Raw genomic sequence first — 18586 nt, 5'->3', positions numbered from 1 at the left:
TACACCATTCTCTCTCTCTCTATCTCTCTCTCTCTCTCTCTCTCTCTGTATGAAGGGGACTAAAGAACTGAAATAAGAGAGAGAGAGAGAGAGAGAGAGAGAGAGAGAGAGAGAGAGAGAGAGAGAGAGAGAGAGAGAGAGAGAGAGAGAGAGAGAGAGAGAGAGAGAGAGACCTAATAAAATACGTAGCTACACTTTGTACTAGTTAGCAAAATTAACCTAAATAACACTCCCTTAAACACTATATTTTGATACTTGACTTAGAGAAACTGACTAACGAAGAGGCAATACAATTATACACAATACAGCTAAGAGGAGGAGGAGGAGAAGGAGGAGGAAGAAGGAGGTGGACTTATAACTTAAAATAACGATGCTGTACAAACTAGAAGATACATAAGACACATCAACTGGCTCGATACATTAGCAGAGAGTCGTGAACTGGCTCCTTGTGACACGTAGGGAACCGTGTTATTTGGGTTCCCTTATGAAGCTGCTCTCTGGGTTATGCAGGGTTGGTCTTGATGTGGTGAGTGGAGATGAAGCAGAAATGACCCCTCGTGGTTTTGGTATGGTGGTGATGGTGTTGATGATGAAGAAAGTACGAAATTGAAATAGAGGGAATGAGAAAAGGCAGATTAAGAGATAGCTTACATTAGAGAGCATTGTAAAAATTTGCTTGTGGTTTTTATGTGAATGATGATAATGATGAGGAAGAGAAGGAAGAGGGGGAGGAGGTTGGAAAGGGAAATGAAGATGATTATAACAACAAAAAGAGATATTCGATGCATTAGAAAAAAAATATTGTTGATGGATTTGAAATTACTGAAGAAGCACACACACACACACACACACACGAGGGAAGGAGGGAAAGAAAGAACGGGGAGAGAGAGAAAGAGCAACACGGGGAGAGAGAGGGAAAGAGAGAGAGAAAGAGAGGAGGTAGTGGCGGAGGAGAGGTGGAAGGTTAATGTTCCTCCCTGAGTGTGGAAGAAATGGATAACGTGGAAATGGAGGTAAAGTGGAATGCTTCGGAAAGGGTGACGGATGGGAGTGGAGACTGACAGACAAAGGAGGAGACAGACAGATAGAAAGACAGACAGACAGACAGATTGATACAAGAATACCATAACAAAGACAGACAGAGAAAGACACAGACAGGGAGACAGAAATAACAGAACAATAAAAAAGTGAGGTACAGATATATATAGACAGACAGATAGAGAGAACGATAGAAAACACCATTAAAAGACAGACAGAGAAAGAAACAAACAAGGAAACAAAGATGACAGAACGAGGAATAATTAAGATACAGATAAAGACAGATAGATAGACAGACAAACATAGAAATAGCGATAGAAAAGCACTAAAACAAAGACAGATACAGAGAAAGAGACAGAGAGAAAACAAAGATAATAAAAAGATAAAAGAAACAGATACAGATAGACAGACAGACAATGGGAAAAGACAGACAGACAGACAGATAAAGACAGGAAAACGAAGGAGAAGGAAACAGACAGAGAAAAATATAGATGACAGAACAAAACATGAAAATAAATAAATAAAAATAATTAAAGTAAGTAAGATAGACAGATAGAAAGACAGACAATGAGAAAATAAAGAAAGACAGGGATAAGAAAATGAAACAAAGAACAAGACGATGAAGCACAGACAGACAGACACACATTGACAAGAAAAGAAAGACAAAAAGAAAAAAAAAGAAAATGGAAAAAAAAAGCAATAAAAGATCAAGAGAAATAACATGAGGTCAAACGTTTCCGAGAGAGAGAGAGAGAGAGAGAGAGAGAGAGAGAGAGAGAGAGAGAGAGAGAGAGAGAGAGAGAGAGAGAGAGAGAGAGAGAGAGAGAGAGAGAGAGAGAGAGAGAGAGAGAGAGAGAGAGAGAGAGAGAGAGAGAGAGAGAGTAAATTACATCCGTCTTGAGTGAAATAAAAATGATAAGAGGAAGAAAAAAAAAATAGGTGAACAGGAAGAGGAAGACAAAACACAAGAGGGAGGAAGGGAGGAGGAGGAGGAGGAGGAGGAGGAGGAGGAGGAGGAGGAGGAAGGGAGGAAGAGAGCTTGCAGAATGGTAGGTAGGTCATGACACACACACACACACACACACACACACACACACACAGAGATGGGTCATGTACGAAAACAAGTAGAAAGGGTGAAAATGAATGAATATGAGAGGAACAAACGATGAAAATGAGCGAAAAAAGGGAAGGAAAAAAAACGGGGGAATGGGAAAGGAAGGACAATGTAAGTGAAGATGAGTCGGGGAAGAAAAAATGGGTAGGCCTATATGAATGAGACTGGATGCGTGGGTGAAAATGACGAAGGGATGAATGAGGTGAAAATATAAGAATGAGTGACAATGAAAATGAGCGGACAGATGTGAGACTGATGAATGAGAAGTGATAATGAGTAATGAGAATGAGGCAATACACAGATGGGAATGGGGAATGGGAATGGGGAAATGGGAATGGGAATGGGGGACTGAGAATGGAGAATGAAAATGGGGAGTGGGAATGGGGGACTGAGAATGGAGAATGAAAATGGGAAATGGGAATGGGTAAATGGGAATGTGGAATGAAAATGGGGAATGGGAATTGGATAATGGGAATGGGAATGGGCAATAGAAATGGGAATGGAGAAAGAAAATGGGAAATGGGAATGGGGAAATGAGAATGGGGAATGAAAATGGGAAATGGAAATGGGGAGGAATGGGTTAAAATTGAGAAGCATGGGTGGGAATGACTGGGAATGGATGGGAATGGTGAGAAATGGGTCACGAGGCACACAAACAAACAAACAAACAAACAGAGCCAGCTTACCAAATATCCACTCACCAATCTTCTCTTCTTAATCTGGAAGAGGAGGAAGAGGAGGAAGAGGAAGAGGAAGAGGAGGAAGAGTAACCGTGCCCTCTTGCTGTAAAATTAGGAAGGGAAGAGGAGGAAGAGGAGGAGGAGGAGGAAGAGGGGAAGGGGCGTGGGCAGGGTGGGGTTAAAGGAAGCTTCTCACGACTGCTTCCCCTTCCTCCCCATCCCCCCCTTCCCCTTCCCCCCTTCCCCCCCTTCCCCCCATCACCTCCAGGTCACAGGAACTCACACTGTTAAGGGTGGAGTGAACCGTTCTTCCAAACTGCTCTCTTCCCTTCCTTCCTCCTCCTCCTCCTCCTCTTCTTCCTTCCTCTCAAGTTCACGGTCGCCACAGAGAGTATTGTTTCCAAGGGTAGTGTCACGTCCTTCCTCCTCCTCCTCCTTCCTTCCTTCCTTTCTCTTTTTGTTTGTGTTTGTTTGTGTTTCTTCCTTCCATTTTTAGGCACGGTGTTTCCTTCTTCTTCCTCCTTCCTCCTCCTCCTCCTCCACTTTCCCATGTCAAGCCTTTGTTTCCTCCACTTCCTCCACCCTCTTCTTCCTCCCTTCCTCCTCTTCCACTCGGTTAATCACTGCATCTTCACATTTTCACTATCATCATCATCATTGTTCATAGGCGTATCAGCACCGGTTTTGTTTGTTTGTTTGTTTGTTTCACCTTCTCCTCAGGTCATGGTTGCAATATTTGGTTATGAACTTAATGTAATAATAATAAGAAAAATGGATAGTAACTTCATTTGATTTCACTTAACTAACTTCTATTTCTCTTCTTTAATGTATTCTCTTCTTTTTTTCTCTCTTTTCCCTTTCTCCTCCTTTACTTTTCTTCTTCCTTCGTTTCTCTCTCTTCGTTTTCAGTCATTATTTTCACTTTTTCATATTTTTTCCTATTTCTTTACGCATTTTCTTCTTCTTTTGTTTTGTTTTTCACTGGTTTTCTTCGTCCTCTTCCTCCTCCTTCTCCTCCCCTTTTTCTTCTCTCGTTTCTCTTTTTCTTCATATTTACTTCTCTTCCTTTCTTTCTACACTTGTTCCTCCTTCTCTTCTTCCTCCCCCAATAGAGTTTTTCATTGATCTTCTATTCCTCCGCCTTCTTATTTTTCTTCTTTTCCATATAGTTTTCTTTCACTTCTCTTCCTCTTCCTCCTCCTTCTCCTCCTTAAGTTCGTCACTAGTTTCCCCTCTTCCACCTCCTCCTCTTCCTTCTCACCATCTTTCTTTCCATCATTTTCATTTCCACCGCGTCCTCTTCCTCCTCCACTCTCCCTCCACCTCCTACTCCTCCACAGCACCATTAACACCCACGCACACACAGGCGCCCTCAGAGCTCACTAAACACACTCATTACGCGGCGTGGCTCCCTCTGGCTCCTCCTGGTGGCTCTCGCGTGCCCCCAAAGGCCTCGGCGTCCCTCAAGGCACCTGACTGTCGCCTCACTGGACTTTACTACCTGAGGGAAACACAAAGGAAAAATGCGTTAGTTGGGGTCTCAGGGGAATGAGAAAGATGCGTCAATTCTCGTCTTAAAATAAAAATGCGTAAGTTGGGGTCTCAGGGGAATAAAAAAGCTGCGTCAATTCTGGTCTTAAAATTTAAAAAAGGCGTAAAAAGGATGTCATTTGTGGTCTTAAGGGAATAAAGATGCGTTAGTTGTCGTTGAGATTAAGAAAAAGGCTTAAAAACAACGTAATTTGTAGTCCACGGAATGAATATAGCGATGGTTGTTGTCTTAAGATAAAAAGTACGCTTAAAACTACGTATGTTGTCGCTTTGAGAGGAAAAAAATACGTAACTGTCGTTGTATGAGAGAAGGTTGCGTCAGTTGTCGTTCTAAAAGAAAAACACGTCATTTAGGAGAAAGAAAAGAGAAAAACAGAAACTCTCGTGTCGCGTCGTCTGAAGAGAAAAAGGAAACTGCCATTTGTTGTCTTAAGAGAGGAAAAAGCTAGGTAACTGTCGTCCTATGAGAGAAGATTGCGTCAGTTGTCGTTCTGAGAGAAAAACGCGTCAATTAAGAGAAAGAAAATACAAAAACAATCTCTCGTGTCGCGTCGTCTGAAGAGAAAAAGGAAACTGCCATTTGTTGTCTTAAGAGAACAAAGAAACTGCGTCATCTGTCGTCTTAAGAGAAAATGACGCGCCAGTTGTCGTGTTAAGAGAAAAACGCGTCAATTAAGAGAAAGAAAAGAAAAATAAACTCTCTCGTGCCGTGTTGTTTAAAGAGAAAAAGGAAACTGTTATTTGTTGTCTTACGAGATAGAAAGTTGTCTTAAGGATAGAAAGATGATGGGAGGAGGAGGAGGAGAAACTAGTAAACAAAAGGAGGAGTGAAAGAAAGTAAAAGAAAAACTAGAAGAAAAAGATGAACTAGTGAAGAACAAAAGGAATAGGAGGAAGAGGGTAAGTGAAAGAAGAACTAGTTGAAAAAAAGAGGACCAAGAGAAAAATAAGAGGAGGAGGAGGAGGAGGATAAAGAGGAAGAAAAACAGAGAATGAAGAAACTGCGTCAACAGTCATCTTGAAAGAAAATGACGCGTCTGTCGTGTTAAATCTCCCGTCACCTCCCTACCTGTCGCCCTTCCCTCCCTCCTTCACCTATCACACACCCCTTGTCACTTCTCCCCTCTCATCCCTCACCCCTTCTTCCTTCCCCTTCACCCCTTACCTCCCCTCTCCCTAAAGAGAAAAGAAGCGTGTCACTTGTCTTGGAAAAACAACTGGGTATGGAAACATCGCGGCTGCTTCAAGGTTATGGCAACACTGACGATCAAAACTGAACAGGAGAGAAAGTCCGCCGCTCAAAACAATACAAAAAGCATCGGGTTGAGGACTCTGGGTACTCACCTAATCTTTGGCATGAATCTCCGGGGCTGCGGGGACTGACTGGCCGCTCAGATGTAGAAACAGTTCTTGTAGTTCCGGCAGCATGACGTCCGCCTCAGGGGCAGGGGGGGCGGCTTGCCCTCTCCCGGGAACATGACGGTCCTGGGGGGCGTCGCGGGCGGCGTGGAGGTAGTGGAGGCAGCGGGGATGGGCGTGGGGGTGGCGGGGGTAGGCGTGGGAGCGGTGGGGGCGCTGGGTCGGGTCTCGCCGCCCTGCAGCGTGGGCAGGGAGGCGCTGAGGGCGGGGGCGGTGTTGAGGATCGTCCTGGGCACCGGCATGGGCGGCAGGCTGGTGGTCCGGCAGGCCGCGGGGGGCTTGCCGTGGGGCGGGGTGGGCATGGGGGGCTTGGCCGTCACCTTGGCGGGCTGGGGCTGAGTGGCAGGGCTTGGGGGCTTGGGCTTGGCGGGCGAGGACGTGGGAGAGGACGAGGCCGAGGACACGCCCGAGGACGTGGGTGAGGACGAGGCCGAGGACACGCCCGAGGACGTGGACACATCGGAGGACAGGCTGGCGGCCGACGACACACTGACGCTTGAGTCCACGCTGGCGCCCGAGGACGTGCTGGCGTTGGAGGACAGGCTGGCGCCCGAGGACGTGCTGGCGTTGGAGGACAGGCTGGCGCCCGAGGACGTGCTGGCGTTGGAGGACAGGCTGGCGCCCGACGACACGCTGGCGCCCGAGGATATGCTGAGGGCGGAGGAGACGCTGGAGGTGGAGTGGAGGCTGCCGATGGTGGTGTTGTGGTCCTCGTGCTCGGACTCCGTGTCGGTGCCGGAGTGGTCGAGGCTGCGGCGCCAGGCCACCTGCGGGGAGGGAGAGAGGGGGGTCAGGGGGGGGAGACTAACACTAACCAGGTGAAGGACAAGGTCATGTGTGTGCTGAGGGAGCCAACACCTGTAGGGGAACAGGTGGCGGACAGGGACACAACAAGCGGCACACTCACCCTAGGCTGCAGGCCGATGCCGTAGGCGGCGGTGCGCCGCAGCACCAGCGAGAGGCGGGGCCGCAGCGCCCTCGGCCACTCGCTCTGCACCAGCAGCGGGTACTCGTCGCGCCGCAGCGGACGGTCGCTGTAGGGCTTCTCGCACACCTCGTGCACGGCGTAGCGCGCGGGGCTCTCCTTGCTGTTGTAGCAGTTGAGCATCAGCTGCACCAGCTCCTCCGCCGTGGTGCGGTACGAGACCAGCAGCGACTTGTACTGCGACTGTGGGGGAGGGAAGAGAAGGGTATGTTAGACCTAGGGTATGATACTGCTGGTGTATGGGTGTGTATGGGTGTGTTTGTCTGTGCGTACACAGCTGCACCAACCCCTCCGCCGTGGTGCGGTACGAGACCAGCAGCGACTTGTACTGCGACTGTGGCGGAGGTGGGGAGGTTATAATACTACTTGTGTATGTATGGGTGCCTGTGCGTGTAGCCCACACACATGGACCTACTCGATCAGGTTATGCAGAGTGTGAGTGTGAGTGTGTGTGTGTGTGTGTTGGGGGGGGGGGGGGTCTGTGCCTGTGTGCTGGCTGTGCTGCGGGGCGGCGCCAACTCTTGGGTGTGTGTGGCGTAAGACAAAACTCAGCGTGTGTTGCAGCTCCCTAAGTAATTAAGTTAATGTATGTTTACAAAGTTGTTGAAGGTATGCACAATATAATTATGAACACACACACACACACACACACACACACGCACTCACCCCAGGCATGAGGATCCCGTCGTGCACACGCACGAGGCCGCCGCGCCGCACGCCCACGCTGAAGCGCGCCTCGCCCCGCGGGCGGCACTGCTGCAGCTCCGCGGGCCGCGCCTGGTCGTCCAGCACCAGCAGGCGCCGCGCGGGGGCGCCGACCCCCGGGACGCGCACCGTCACCTCCATGGTCACGAAGAAGAGGTTGGGGTCGCGGTGCCGCAGCCGGAACTTGGCGAGCAGCATCAGCACCAGCTGGCGGCACGTGGCGCCCGAGGACAGGCTCAGCGTCTTGTACTCCATGTCCGGACGCAGCGCCCGCAGGTACACCTTCACCGGCGTCTGTGGGAGGGAGAGAGGGGTCACGGGGCGCCGGGCAGAGGGGGCTGCTGGAGGAGGAGGAGGAGGAGGAACGAGAAGAGAGGAGGGTGTGGGATGGGAGCGAGAGGAACCGTGTTGCCCTTCCGACCCTATTACCACACCTCCTCCCGCCGCCGCTCCTCCAGTAGCCGCGGGTGGTCGGGGGTCAGGCCAAGTATGTGGAGGTCACGTGACAAAAAGCTGGGGGTCGCCTGGAGGTCATGTCGCTCGGGGCACGCCTCTGGGCACGGGGCGGGGAGGAAGGGGCGAGGGTGCCTGAGGGGCTGGGGCGGGGGAGGGAAGGGGAAGGGTGCCGGAGGAGGGAAGGGAACGAAGGTAGAGAGCGACACAGAGGAAGAGGGTGAGGGAGAGGACAAAGAGAGGAGAGGAAACTGCGACGGAAGCAAGGAGGAGGAGGAGGAGGAGGAGGAGGAGCAAGAAGTCTAAGAGGAGAGGGAGACAGAGTAAGGTCGAGAGAAACATTCCAAGCGGAGTCTGAAGAAGAACTTGTTTTCAGGAGTTGAGGAAGAGTGGAGGTTAAGGCGAAAATGAGGGTCTGGGGGAATTGATTGTATAAACGGAGTGTTAAGAATATGATGGAAAAAAAACTGGTGCTAGGAGGAGGAGGAGGAGGAGGAAACATGGAAACATGGAAATGCAGGCAACAGAAAGCCTATTGGCTCATTACGAGGTCGCCCGCTTGGGTGATTTAATCTGCTCGACCGCCACTTGGGGCTTGGTGAGCAGATCGATATTGAGGAGCAGATGGAAGCCCCTCGTTATTCAGTTTACTCCCGACGCAGCGAAATGACGGTCGATTCTATATTTGAAGGAGTTGATGGTATTCGCATTTACTACTTCTGAGGGAAGATTGTTCCAGTGGCGGATGACTCGGTTTGAAAAGAAACTCCTTCCAATGTCTGTGGTACATCGACTCGACTGAATGGGTAAACCGTTATTTCTAGTTCTTGAGTTGGTTTGCAGTTCAAAGAATTTGGAGTAATCGACGTTATTGAACTTTTAGATACTTGAAGACTTGAATCATGTCCCTCGTAGGCGTCTTTTCTCCAATGTAAAGAGATTGAGTCGCTTGAGTCGTTCCTCGTACGGTTGAGCCCTGAAGGTTGGAATCATCTTTGTGGCGCGTCGTTGAATCCTTTCCAGTAAAGCAATGTCCTTTCTGAAATTGGGAGACCAGAACTGCACTGCATACTCGAGGTGCGGTCTTACCATGGAATTATACAAGGATAGCATCACGTCTGGTGTTTTACACTCGAAGTTCCTCGCTATGAACCCGAGCATAATGTTGGCCTTGTTGTATGCTTTTTTACAGTGATTCGCGTGTTTCAGGTCACTGCTGATAGTGACTCCAAGATCCTTTTCCTCCTGCATCGCTTGCAGAGGTCTCCCATTCATGATGTATGTGTGGTTACTATTTTGGGACCCAATGTGCATGACTTTGCATTTGTCAACATTAAAAGACATTTGCCATTTTGCCGACCATTCGATAATGTGATTGAGGTCTTTCTGAATGATTTGGCATCTCCACCCACCTTGGTGTCATCTGCAAATTTCGATATTGTGGATTTCAGTCCTGATTCTAGGTCATTGATATATATGATAAAGAGGATGGGTCCCAGCACTGACCCTTGAGGCACTCCACTAGTGACTGGTAGCCAATCGGAAGGCTGTGAGGAGGAGGACTAGGTGGAGGAGGAAAACAGGAAGAATGAGGAAGATGCCGAAGGGGAAAGGAGGAGGAGGAGAACACTTAGGAGAAGGAGGAGGAAAGAGAGAACAAGAAGGAGGAGGAATAAGAGAAGAAGGAAGAGGAGGAGGAAGAAGAGGAGGAGGAGAACAGGAAGTATAAGGAAGATGCCGAAGGGGAAAGGAGGAGGAGGAGAACACTAAGGAGGAGAACGAGAAGGAAAGAGAACAAGAGGAAAAAGAGGAGAAGGAGGAAGAGCAGGAGGAGGAGGAGGAGGAGGAGGAAAAGGATTAAGAATAGATAGAGAAAGGAAAAGAAAATCAACTGAAAAGCTCAAAATCAACAAAAATGAACGACAAAGAAAAGAGAAAAAAAAGAGGTGATTAGTTATGAAAGAAAAAGGAGAAAAAAACAAGTAAAAAAATTATGATAAAGAAAACGGAGACGAAGGAGAAAAGAAAAGAAAGGGGAAACTCGAAAAGAAAAAAGAGAAAAGATAACAGGTTGGAAAAGTTAAAGAAATTCATCAGAAAACTTAAAGAAAACAAAAACAAAAAGACGAAAGAAAAGGAAAGACAAACAGAATGGAAAAGTTACACAAACAAATAAATAAAATGATAATCAGAAAACTTTAGGAAAACGAGAAAATAAAATGAAAACTCGATAAAAAAAACAGGAAAACAGGAAGGAAAAGTCACAGGTATTCAGAGTAATCAGGAAACGTAAGAAAGAAGAAAGGAAAAAAGAAAAGAAGGAAAAGAGGAAGGAAATTACGAAAGAGAGAGAAAAAAGAAATGACGAGGAAGAATGCAGTGTTAAAACGTTAATTCTCTCTCTCTCTCTCTCTCTCTCTCCCACATTTTATTTTCTTAAGGAGGAGGAGGAAGAGGAGGAGGAGGAGGAGGAGGCCATTTTTCTTCTCAAATTGTCTTGTTGTTTTCATTGTCTCGAGGAAAAGAAAGAAAATAAGAAAAGAAAAGGGAAAGAAATCAACAACTATGAACTTACATAACATTATCTTACCCCCCCCTCTCTCTCTCTCTCTCTCTGAGGCAAGGAACAAATAAGAGGAAAAATAAAAAGGAAGAAAAGAGTAAGGAAGAGAAAAGAAGGGGGAAGGAGGTGGGAAGGAAGGAAGGAAGGAAGGAAGGAAGGAAGGAATATGGAAAGAATGTATAAGAGAGAGAGGGAGAATGAAGGAGGGAGGAAAGAAGGGAAAGAAGAACAAATGAAGGAGAAAAGGAGGTAGAGTAGGAATGAAAGGGAGGGAAAAAGGAATGAAGGAAAGAGAGAAGAGGAAAAGGAAGGAAGGAAGGAAGGAAGGAAAAGAGAAATGGAAGGAAGGGAATGAATGAGGAAAGGAAGGGAGGAGATAAGCAAGAAGGGAGGGTATAAAAGGGAATAAAAGGGAGGAAGGGAGAGTAAGAGAGAGAGAGGAAGGGAGAGGGAGGGAGGAAATAAAGAAGGGAGAAAGGGATGGGAGAAAGAGATTAAGGGAAGTACAGAAGAAAAGGGAGGAAGGAAATAAGGGAGGGAAGGGAGGAAGGGGTAAGGGAGGAAGGGAGGGAGGAAGGGAGGAAAGAGGAGAGTGATGGACGGAAGAGGTTGTCAATGTAACGGAGAGAGAGAGAGAGAGAGAGAGAGAGAGAGAGAGAGAGAGAGAGAGAGAGAGAGAGAGAGAGAGAGAGAGAGAGAGAGAGAGAGAGATATCCGACTCTCCTTCCTGTTCTCTTCCTGTACATCCTCCTGCTTGACCTCTCTCTCTCTCTCTCTCTCTCTCTCTCTCTCTCTCTCTCTCTGCTTTCCTTTCCAATTTCTGTATTTTTTTCCGTTTCCACAAGTTTTTCTTTTTAACAGTAAGGAGAGGAGGAGGAGGAGGAGGAGGAGGAAATTAAGAGTGAGATGAAGGAAGACAATGAAATAATAATAAGAGGAGGAGGAGGAGGAAGAGGAGTAGGGGAAGAAGAGGAGGAGGAGGAGGCAGAAGAAAAATAAAGGAGGAAAAAATACAGAAAAGGAAGAGGAGGAAGAAGAGGAAGAAGATGATGAAGAAGATAAAGAAGAAGAGGAAGTATTGAGGAGGAGGAGAGAAGGAGGAGGAGGAGAAGAAAGAAGAAAAGAAGAAGAGGAGGAGGAAGAAGAAAAAGACAAAGAAAAATAATAATAATAATAATAATAATAATAATAAAACGATGCAGAAAAAGAAGATGAAGAAAAAGAGAAAGAAGAGGAAGAGGTATTGAGGAGAGGAGAAGAAGGAAGAAGAAGAGGAGGAGGAGGAGGAGGAGGAGGAGGTAATAAAGAATGATGACTAGCAATAAAGACTTTAATACAATAATAGAATAATAAAAATAATAAATAATAGTAAACAGACAAGAATGAGCTTATCAAAGGAAGAGAAAGAGAAGAAGAGAGGAGAGGGAGGGAGAAAGGGAGGGAGAGGAAGGAGAAATTAAGAGAGGAAAACGAGGATAATAGTAATATAATGAAGGAGGAGGAGGAAGAGGAGGAGGAGGAGGAGGAGGAGGAGGAGGTGGAAGGAAAGAAGAAGAAAAGAAAAGTTGCGAGGAAATATTTGAAAGTGAGATGAAGATGGAAAATGAAATAATAAGAGGAGGAGGAGAAAGAGGAGGAGGAGGAAGAGGAGGAGGAGGAGGAAGAGGAGGAGGAGTAGGAAGAGGAACAATAGGTAGAAAAAAAAACTGGAGGAAGAAATTAAAAGTGAAACGAAGGATGAGAATGAGATATTAAAAGAGGAGGAGGAGGAGGAGGAGGAGGAGGAGGAGGAGGAGTCAGTCACGCAGAGAACCACGTGAAAGAGAGGATAAAGAATCGAAAGAAAGATAAACACTGGATCGGGCACGTCTCTCTCTCTCTCTCTCTCTCTGTGTGTGTGTGTGTGTTTGTGTGAGAGAGATAGATATAGATAGATAGAGAGAGAGAGAGAGAGAGAGAGAGAGAGAGAGAGAGAGAGAGAGAGAGAGAGAGAGAGAGAGAGAGAACAATAATAAACAGGAAAATAAACAAAGAAAAACAAAGAGAAATCAACACTTCAAATACACACACAAACACACACACACACACTCTACCCCCCCTTCCCTCCCCCTTCTCTCCTCTTCCTACTCACCGCGGGCGCCTCACTCAAGGAGGAAGTTGAGGAGCATCTCGAGGATAACCTTCCCGTTGCCAAGGACGAGAAGCTCAGAGTGGAATGCAGACTTATGGTATCCTGGAAATCCTTCAGGGCGAGGCGGGCATGTCGGGGCTCATCCTTAAGGCTCACAGTGTCCCCCAGCGGCTCGCCCTTAAGGGATAGCGTGTCAGGGGATCGCGGGGTCGAGGGCGCGATGTCCCCTTTCAAGCTGAGGGTATCCGGGGGCACGCCGCTCGAGCCCCGGCAGGTGAGGTCGGAGGTGAGGCGCCCCAGGGAGGAGGTGGAGCGGTAGGTCACGTGTTTCAGCATTGCCGACGCCTGCAGGAGGAGGAGGAGGAGGGGTTAGTGAGGAGTGTAGGGAGTGAAAGCGGGGTAAGGAGGAGGAGGGGAAAGTAGGAGAGATAACAGAGGGAGTGTTTGGATAAGGAAGAGGAGGAGGAGGAGGAGGAGGAAGGGGGGATCATTGAGGGGGGTGGAAGGGAAGAGAGGAAAAAGGTAAGGAGGAGGAGTTAGAAAAAAAGAAAACAAGGGAGGAAGAGAGAAAATGAGGAAGAAGGGATGAGAGAGAGAGAGAGAGAGAGAGAGAGAGAGAGAGAGAGAGAGAGAGAGAGAGAGAGAGAGAGAGAGAGAGAGAGAGAGAGAGAGAGAGAGAGAGAGAGAGAGAGAGTATGATAAAAAAGTAATGAAAGAAAGAAAAACAACGAACGAGGAAGAATTAAGAAAAGGCAGATGAGTGACAGACAGATAGAGAGGAAGGAAGAGAGAGAAAGAGAGAGAGAGAGAGGAGAGGGGGGGGGGAGGAGGAGCCCGTAGTGGTGATGAATGGTGGTGGTGAAGGATGTGGTGATGAGCTAGATAGGTGGTCAGGAGGAGGAGGAGGAGGAGGAGGTGGTGAGGGGGAGATGGATTGGGTGAGGGAGGGAGGATGATGATAAATGAAAGAGGAAATTGAAGGAAGAGAAGAGGAGAAGAGGAAGTGGAGATGATGGACGAATGGAAGAGGAGGAAGAAAGATGATAACAGAGGAGGAGGAGGAGGAAGAAGAAGAGGTGAAGGAGGTGAAAGAAGTGAAGAAGGAAAGAGGAACGGAAGAAGAGGAGGAGATTGAAGAGAAGGCGAAGAAGGAGGAGGAAAAAGAGAAAGAAGAGGAGGAGGAGGAGGAGGAAGAAGAGGAGGTGAAGGAGGTGAAAGAAATGAGGAGGGAGAGAGGAAGGAAGAAGAGGAGGAGGAGGAGGAGGAGATAGAAGAGAAGGCGAAAAAGGAGGAGGAAAAAGAGAAAGAAGAGGAGGAAGAGGAGGAGAAAGAAGAGGAGGTGAAAGAAGTGAAGAGGGAGAGAGGAAGAAAGAAGAGGAAGAGAAAGAAGAGAAGGCAAAGAAGGAGAAAGAAGAGGAGGAGGAGGAGGAGAAGGAGGAAGAAGAGAAGATAGAGAGAAGAATAAAATAAAAACGACTACTATTACTACAACCACTACTACTACTACCACACACACACACACACACACACACACACACACACACACACACACAAGGTCTTGATATACCAGCTTCATTAAGGGGGGGTGTATTTGAGACGCTTCCTATATATTGCATCAGAGTATAGTGTTATTTCATCGACTTTAATTCCCTTCCCTTCCCTTCCCCTTGTTGTTGGTCTCCCCCCCTCCCCCCCTCTCCCCCAACCCGCGGCCTCGTAGCTAAGGTAATCAAGATGCAATTAGCGCGCAGGTGAAGGTGTGTTGGGAGACGTTTTAATCATCTGGGCGCATGGGAAGGGTACTCAAGGAAGCCCAGGTGACGTTATTAGAGTGATGTTGAGTTGTTGTTTTTTGTGTTGTTGTTAATGTGGATTTCTCTTCCTTTTTTTCTGTTCCTTCTCTCTCTCTCTCTCTCCACATCTTCATTTTTTAGATTCATTTCGAGAGAGAGAGAGAGAGAGAGAGAGAGAGAGAGAGAGAGAGAGAGAGAGAGAGAGAGAGAGAGAGAGCAAAGGAAAGAGGATGAGAGGAAGTATGCAAGAAATGTACAGATAATGAGAGAGAGAGAGAGAGAGAGAGAGAGAGAGAGAGAGAGAGAGAGAGAGAGAGAGAGAGAGAGAGAGAGAGAGAGAGAGACCTTCACCCAGCGGCGCCACCCACGCCACCTAGCGGAGAGGTCGTCGGTGACACCTTCAAACCTGCTGTCGCGTCCGTCCACCAACTACCTTGATAATATAATGAGATACGAGGTTACCTGTTCCTGCCCCCCCCCCCCTCTCTCTCTCTCTCTCTCTCTCTCTCTCTCTCTCCTCCCTCACCTCTCTGTCTCCTCTCATCATCCCTCCCTTCCTCCCTTCCTTTCGTCCTTCCTCCCTCCCGCTCGTCCTTCCCTCTCCCTTCCTTTCTCCCTCTCTCTCCCTCCCTCCTCCTCCTCCTCCTCCTGCTCCCCTTCCTCCCAGCAGCTGACACCTGTACTACTGTAAACCGCTGCTTCCTCCTCCTTTGTCACACCTGCTAACACACACACACACACACACACACACACACACACACACACACACACACACACACCTTCCCTTTCATTGGTAGTGTTTTGATATCGTTTTTTTTATTATTTTCTATTGTTTTTTTTTATCTAAGTTAGTTTGATAGATTAGATAGATAGATAGATAGATATTCAGAACACATGATATTGATATAGTTTCACACACACACACACACACACACACACACACACACACACACACACACACACACACACACAAACAAAAGAATTCAAGGGCAAGGTTTCAACGTACACACACACACACACACACACACACACACACACACACACACACACACACACACACACGGATGAAAAAAGAGAATTACCATCAACAAAGCATATAATCGAGTGTGTGTGTGTGTGTGTGTGTGTGTGTGTGTGTGTGTGTGTGTTATTGTTGTTTGTGGCTTGGCTTGCCTGCTTGTATTGTAATCATTGTATCCTTTGAGAAACTGGGACACAAACATACTGACACACATACATACACACATACATACACACACACATACTCGACAAACAGATATATAGACAGACAAATACGGACACATACACATATTCGTACATACATATTTTCATACATACAGATCAGACAGACAGACAGATACACATTAAACAAGACAGGTAACAAACAAACAGATGAATAAACACACAAACAAACAAACAAACATAAACAAACAGATCAGTATTATTTCCACTTGTTTTTGTCACAACCTTAATCTCTCTCTCTCTCTCTCTCTTCCTATTTCTCCTTTTATTCCTCCTATCCTCTTTCCCGCTCACTCTCATGCATTTTCTCTTCAGCAATATCTTCTTTTCTCTTCTTCCTCCTCTATCCACACACACACACACACACACACACACACACAAAGCGGGTCATCCACGCGTCACACCGACATCCTCAGCTGATAAGGCGGGAGAGGAAAGGCTTGAAAATAGACCACAAGTTGCTAAGGAGATGAGATTCCGGTCCCACGCACGGAGGCTGGCCGGCGGATGCGAGATGAGAATGACGTTTTGGGATAGCAGCTTCCTTAAGGGGGGGGGGGGGAGGGGGGTACTTGAGACACTTCCTATTATTTTTTACGTGTGTGTGTGTGTGTGTGTGTGTGTGTGTGTGTGTGTGTGTGTGTGTGTTTGAGTGTGTGATTGTTGTGGGTTTGCGATATTTAACTTTTCAATGATTAACTGTAATTTTTTTCGAGATGAGACGATTTATGTTTTGTGTTTTATTTTCTATTTTTTTGTGTGTTTTTGTAAGTCTGACTGTTCTAGGTTTAATAAAAGTAATGTATTAGCTATGTGAATATAAGTAACTTTAGATGAGACATTACGTTTTGTTTTATTTTTTCGTTTTGTGTGTGTGTGTGTGTGTTTGTAAGTCTGAATGTTCTAGGTTTAATAAAGGTAATGTATTAGCTATGTGAATATAAGTAACTTTAGATGAGACATTACGTTTTGTTTTATTTTTTTCATTTTTTTGTGTGTGTGTTTGTAAGTCTGAATGTTCTAGGTTTAATAAAGGTAATGTATTAGCTGTGTGAATATATGTAACCTTTCTATTTGCTTTATGATTTACTGTATTATTTCTTTAATTTTAGTGAGTTTGTGATGGTCATGTTGTTTGAATGATTTTTTTTTTTACAACAAAGGAGACAGCTCAAGGGCACATAAAAGGAAACAATAATAATAAAAAAAACGCTACTCGCTGCTCCTAAACAGAATCCAAAGTGATGGTGACGGTTCAATCAGAGTGACATTTTTTTATATATTCTTTCCTTAAATATTGATGCACGAGTTGTAAGTGTTGCTGGGTGTAAGTGTAGCCAATACCTTCACACACACACACACACACACACACACACATACACACACACACACACGGTCAAGAACGAGGAATTTTCACGAGTTTAAAGAAGATGAATCTGGATAAATAAATATGAGCTTGATAGGACATTTTTTTTTTTGTACAGCAGAGGAGACAGTGCAAGGCATAAAAAATAAAATAAAACAATAATGAAAAAAATCCGGCTACTTACTGCTCCTGAATAGAGTGACCAAACAGAGACATTAATTTTGGGAGGACACGGGCATGACACACACACACACACACACACACACACCACCACTATCACCACCCACACAAACACCTTCCCCCGCAATACTTTCCCTCTGAATCACCATCTATACCCCAGTTTCATCACCACCTACACCACCACCATCACCGCTACCAGGAACTCCGTCATCACCACTATAATCATCTTTTGTTACTAGGGTTCATCACTACCACTGTCATCACCACCACCATCAATATCATCACCACCAGTATAGCAACAAGATCACTACCACCAGACAGTAACACCACCACCATCACCACTACCACCAACCACAAACAGGAACTCCATCACCACACAAAAACTCCACCACAATCATCACAACCACAAAAAACTCCAATCATTACCACAACACCAATAGTTTCTCTCTCCTCCTTTCAGACTCACCACCACAACAACAAACACCAGCTACTACAAACACCACAAACAACACCAACACCATCCAATCACCATCACACCTTCACTCACAGCAACAGGTAACACACACACTCACAGAAACACTCACACAACACGAAACAAACACGTATCTTACCTTATCTCAGTACAGCAGCAACACGGGGTCACTAACACAACACACACACACTCGTCACAGCCACATCCCGCACCACAGTCCACCGCAAGGCACACTACAGGCTTCGGGACCCCAGCGCACACTAGGGCCCAACACGGTCAGTCACTCCACGCGCACTGACAACGGTCGTACACCCTCCCCGTTTGAACTCTCGCTGAAGACTGAGGGTGTAAGCGTTCTGCGTCTACTATTACTACTGCTTCTACCCCCCCCATCCCTCCATCCCTCCTCTCTCCCTCCCTCCTTTCCTCCCTGAGATGCCATACGCTATGTTTCTCTCCATTTCCCTTTCCATAGCAGCGATAACAAAGTGGATAACGTTAATGTCAGTCTATATAACGAAGCTTCCATATCGTATTCGAATTAGTAAGGGGACGAAAGCAGCGACCTTGTACCCGTGAGCTAAGGTTGTCGTACGCGGGTAAAGGAATGCGTGTGTGGTTACGGAGGTGGCGGTGGTGGTGGATACGCCCCGTCTGATTGGCCGAGGGCTGGCGTCACGGGCGTCAGGGCAGAAAGCTTCCTTCTACGCTTCGGGGCTACTGGGCACGGGGCATGGATGGGGTATGGAAGGGGCGGGGTATGGATAGGTAGAAGACTGGGTATGGATAGAGCAGGGTATGGATAGGGCAGAGTATGGATAGGGCTGGGTATGGATAGGGCTGGGTATGGATAGGGCAGGGTATGGATAGGGCTGGGTATGGATAGGGTTGGGT

The 18586-nt window shown here is 46.8% G+C and overlaps 1 protein-coding gene across 1 annotated transcript; it reads right to left on the bottom strand.

Moving 5' to 3' along the window:
• Positions 1–3332: 3332 nt before the first annotated feature.
• Positions 3333–18018, bottom strand: LOC126988218 (angiomotin-like). The gene is made up of 6 exons (XM_050846231.1): positions 17832–18018; positions 12640–12984; positions 7454–7786; positions 6710–6970; positions 5728–6569; positions 3333–4333 (listed from the first exon to the last, which is right to left on the bottom strand). The coding sequence occupies exons 2-5, from the start codon at positions 12973–12975 to the stop codon at positions 5775–5777; spliced, it is 1725 nt and encodes a 574-aa protein (XP_050702188.1). The 5' UTR covers positions 12976–12984; positions 17832–18018; the 3' UTR covers positions 3333–4333; positions 5728–5774.
• Positions 18019–18586: the final 568 nt, after the last annotated feature.

Source organism: Eriocheir sinensis, chromosome 68 (assembly GCF_024679095.1).
Source record: "Eriocheir sinensis breed Jianghai 21 chromosome 68, ASM2467909v1, whole genome shotgun sequence".
In the NCBI taxonomy this organism is placed as follows: Eukaryota; Metazoa; Arthropoda; class Malacostraca; order Decapoda; family Varunidae; genus Eriocheir; species Eriocheir sinensis.
Note: the sequence above shows the minus strand (reverse complement) of the source record. Positions and strands in the feature narration are given on the sequence as shown.

What these genes read in the sequence shown, in the direction of transcription:
- LOC126988218 (XM_050846231.1), bottom strand. Translation starts at nt 12,975, where the DNA reads ATGCTGAAACACGTGACCTACCGCTCCACCTCCTCCCTGGGGCGCCTC. An exon ending in CCTTGAGTGAGGCGCCCGCG is followed by an intron (nt 7,787 to 12,639) that starts GTGAGTAGGAAG and finishes TCCCTCCCACAG; the next exon opens with ACGCCGGTGAAGGTGTACCT. An exon ending in GCATCGGCCTGCAGCCTAGG is followed by an intron (nt 6,570 to 6,709) that starts GTGAGTGTGCCG and finishes CCCTCCCCGCAG; the next exon opens with GTGGCCTGGCGCCGCAGCCT.